The sequence below is a fragment of the Sinocyclocheilus rhinocerous genome, unplaced genomic scaffold (assembly GCF_001515625.1).
Source record: "Sinocyclocheilus rhinocerous isolate Xijiao unplaced genomic scaffold, SAMN03320098_v1.1 scaffold4259, whole genome shotgun sequence".
Taxonomy (NCBI): domain Eukaryota; kingdom Metazoa; phylum Chordata; class Actinopteri; order Cypriniformes; family Cyprinidae; genus Sinocyclocheilus; species Sinocyclocheilus rhinocerous.
In genome coordinates this window covers 18,544-22,004 of record NW_015658991.1, presented here as the reverse complement: position 1 = coordinate 22,004, position 3,461 = coordinate 18,544, and the positions used below count along the sequence as shown (strand labels likewise).

Sequence of the window (3,461 nt, the reverse complement as noted above, 5' to 3'; positions counted from 1 at the left end):
CTCTACCGCTGAGCTAACACTGATGTGAATGCATGTGGCGTTGTACATTATATTGAGACAGATTGTGGAGACATTCAAAAATGGTCATATCGCACACCCCTAACTACCAAGTATAATCAACCTCACACACACAAACAAGCACAACGAAATCACTTCACATTATTAAGCGCTGTGTTATGAACATGCAAAACTGTATCGCACACGTGCTACAGTGGTAAATTTATTCATCGCACAGACCAGTTTTTTCGTAGCACGTGCGACATATATGCACTGTACAGCCCTGCACAACGTGAGGTCATATTTATTTTTGAACGTGCGAATATTTCGGACGAGAATATCGGACTCAAGGTCCTTGCACACTGAGTCCGAAATATCCGACTGTGTTTTTTCGTTTCTTTTTGATTTTTGTATTCGTCATCCATTACTATCAGAATGCTTGCTACGGATGCGAAAACACAGAAAAACAAACCTGATCCGAATTTTTTTTATGATGGACGAAAGTTTCGGAGGCAGTGTGTAAACATGATTGACACAACGTGAAGTCGCATTTATTTTTTAACGAGCAAAAATTTCAGACGAAGATTTCGGACTCAGTGTGCGATGACCTTGGGTCCAAAATTTTCGTATGCGTTTTTTTGTATTCGTCATCCATTACTATCAGAATGCTTGCTACGGATGCGAAAACGCAGAAAAACAAATCTGATCCGAATTTTTTTTATGATGGACGAAAGTTTCAGATGCAGTGTGTAAACGTGTTTGACACAACGTGAGGTCGTATTTCTTTTTTAACGTGTGAATATTTCGGGCAAGAATTTCGGACTCAGTGTGCAAAGACCTTTACGACAAAAAACCTGATTACAAAACTGATATTTGGTAATATGTTAAATCGTGGTAGTGAACGCGCACAGCCATAAATGTAAATGCTAACGCGAAACACTACAGACAGAAACGTTGTTGTTTTCATGCATTGATCACTTTTGAGATTTTGGTCTATTTTGCTTCCATAATCATGTCTACATTCAGACAAGTGGAAAGAAAACATCCAAAATACACATTTAAGTGTTTATTTTAATGCACCTTATCGGTTTATCTGTAGATTTCAATTCCAATACATATTTTCAAAGCTTTCTTACACTTTCTTACAGCACTTACAAACACCAAAACTTACAGTTTTATCCCTCTCTATATTCTGATGGTTTGTACTGAGTAGTTTGTTCATATATCATTCACACTGATTCATACAACATATTACTCCTAAAAACATGGTGCAAATGTGTTTGTTTTCTGTCTGTCGTCAGTATTTTCTGATTTGAGTGATACAAATAGAAATCCAAAATCCCCTCTGGAAAAACTCTAATATCCAACTAGAATTTTCAGCCTGGCTTTATGCAATCTTCAGATTAATATACTTTGAATGTATGCAAATTTGTGCATCGGATATTAGATAATTCATCATTTGCATATTTAAACATAATATTTCAAGCAACGTGTAATATATAAAATGTTTGCAATTCTTAATGGAAGTATTTATTAGTTAACTTTTTACTCTATTCACCTTTAGGGTCTTGCCTTAAATTTAACAAATCATGTATTTCACTTGACATTCACTTGTCACAGAAGAAATTAAGTCCGTTTTTACGCATTTTCAAACAGCTGTTCAGATGTTTATCAAACAACACCAATTACTTACAGACTTCATATTTATTTTCAAACCTTTGTTCATACTAAAACAATTGAACGTTTTAATTTGGACTAAAACACGGCATATCGTAAGATGTTCTGATTCTTAATTACTGTTCTTTAATGGTTCATCTTTTAGAATTGAATCGGTTAAAACATTTGTTACATTTAGTGTACATTGTTTTCTGTTACATCTTACACCTGTTATTAAAATGACAAGACTTGAGTGTCTGTGATCATGATTGTGATTGGTCGCAGGTGCAGGGGGCGGAGTCGAAGTCCCCGCCCCCTCTGAAGCGCAGTCAGGTGGTTCCGGCGCGAGCGAGACGGCGGTGGGCGGAGCAACAGGGTATGCTCTGATGTCATTGGCGGGTGTAGCAGCGGATGCAGTGATGTCATCAGGCAGTCCAGCAGCTGAGGTACGATCCGTCACAGCGCGCCGATTGTGTTTATCTGGTCTAAACTGTGTCTAAAATCGCCCCCTATGCCCTTAAATTGGGGTATAAACCTCATTCAATCCCATAATGCACCGCGATAACGAGTCTATAACCGAAGTACACCCAACAGCTAGCGAATACCCACAATGCACTGTGAGGGTCATGCTTTCTAATATATTCCTTTATTTCAGTTGACGTTTATTTTATTTCAGATAACAAAGATGTGTTTCTATGGTTTTAGGTTTAATTTTAGTTAACGATAATAGCCCTGCTGCAGGCTAACACTTACAAAATAGACGTCGGTTATTTTGTTGAAGAAATGACCTGGTTCTACGTTTTATTTTAGTCCAGTAACGTAACTGATCGAGTTACGTCCGTTTTATGGAGACACTTTTAAGGTCAGTTTAGAAAGACATACGTGAGATTTTACTAATGAGATCTTTCCTCTCTTATGATTTCATAGATATAATGTCCAGCGGCGCGATGAGCGGGTCTTCATGGTGGTGTTGAGGTCATCAAAGCTCAACCAATCGAACGCTGACGTCTCTCTACAGTGTGTCATGTGACCAGCATCAATAAAACTCAAACTCTTGAACCGCTCTGCGTGTTTATTCACCAAAGTCAATAATAGCTCACAAACCAAGCCACAGACACAAAGATGTCAGCAGTCAAAGTTTATTAGCCATCGATGAACACAACATTCATCATTTATGTTACATTTATTGATCTGAGATGAGTGAAGCGGATTATTGCACTGAAATACTACTGTACAGTCGTTCTGGAGGTTAAATGACAGTCACTAGGAGACTAAATACACAGAGCAGTAGATGTCTTGATTATTGTTGAACACGAGATTCAGGCTGCTGTTTGAGGGATGAAGACGATTTCACCAAAACACACATCCAGAGAAAGATCATCGGCGTCCTGTGAGACCTGAAGGAGGAAACCAAGACATTCAGATCAAACCCTGACACACATCTGGGTCGAGAGTGTGTGTGTGTGTGTGTTACCTGTTCAGTGTGTGTCTGGAGTGTGTTCCTCTCCGCAGACTGGATCTCCCTCCACCACGTACCACACCTCATTATGCCTGTTTAGCAGCTTCAGAGGACTAAAACACGCACAGTTAAATTAACAACGACATTGATACAAAAACTGATAAACAAAGAAATAAAGTTAGCAGGTAATGTATCAAGATTTCCGTGAAAAAAAAATCAAATACTATGGCTGGGTTTTGACAAATTTCACAATTCGATTCGATTCTCATTCACAAGCTTGCGATTCGATTCGATATCGATTATTTTGGATATATATCAGGTACAGTACATGCCAAATTTTCTCAAGGAA

At 38.3% G+C, this 3,461-nt stretch overlaps 2 protein-coding genes across 4 annotated transcripts in view; one reads left to right on the top strand and one right to left on the bottom strand.

Moving 5' to 3' along the window:
- Positions 1 to 2,712, top strand: part of LOC107723084 (keratin, type I cytoskeletal 47 kDa) — a 12,391-nt gene extending 9,679 nt beyond the window's left edge. Inside the window, exons 8-9 of the mRNA XM_016531597.1 lie at positions 1,939 to 2,099; positions 2,581 to 2,712. Of these exons, the coding sequence (XP_016387083.1) occupies positions 1,939 to 2,099; positions 2,581 to 2,586 (167 nt within the window). The 3' untranslated portion in view covers positions 2,587 to 2,712. The remainder of the gene's footprint in view (positions 1 to 1,938; positions 2,100 to 2,580) is intronic.
- Positions 2,713 to 2,749: 37 nt separating this feature from the next.
- The window catches only part of soul5l (heme-binding protein soul5, like), a 7,864-nt gene continuing 7,152 nt past the window's right edge, over positions 2,750 to 3,461 (bottom strand). The window contains exons 7-8 of one of the 3 annotated variants that reach the window (XM_016531599.1): positions 3,128 to 3,185; positions 2,750 to 3,050 (exon numbers count right to left, since the gene is read on the bottom strand). In XM_016531599.1, coding sequence (XP_016387085.1) covers positions 3,132 to 3,185 — 54 coding nt within the window. In that variant the 3' untranslated portion in view covers positions 2,750 to 3,050; positions 3,128 to 3,131. Of the gene's footprint in view, positions 3,051 to 3,127; positions 3,226 to 3,461 lie in introns of all 3 variants that reach the window. The other 2 variants (XM_016531598.1, XM_016531600.1) reach the window with 2 other exon arrangements.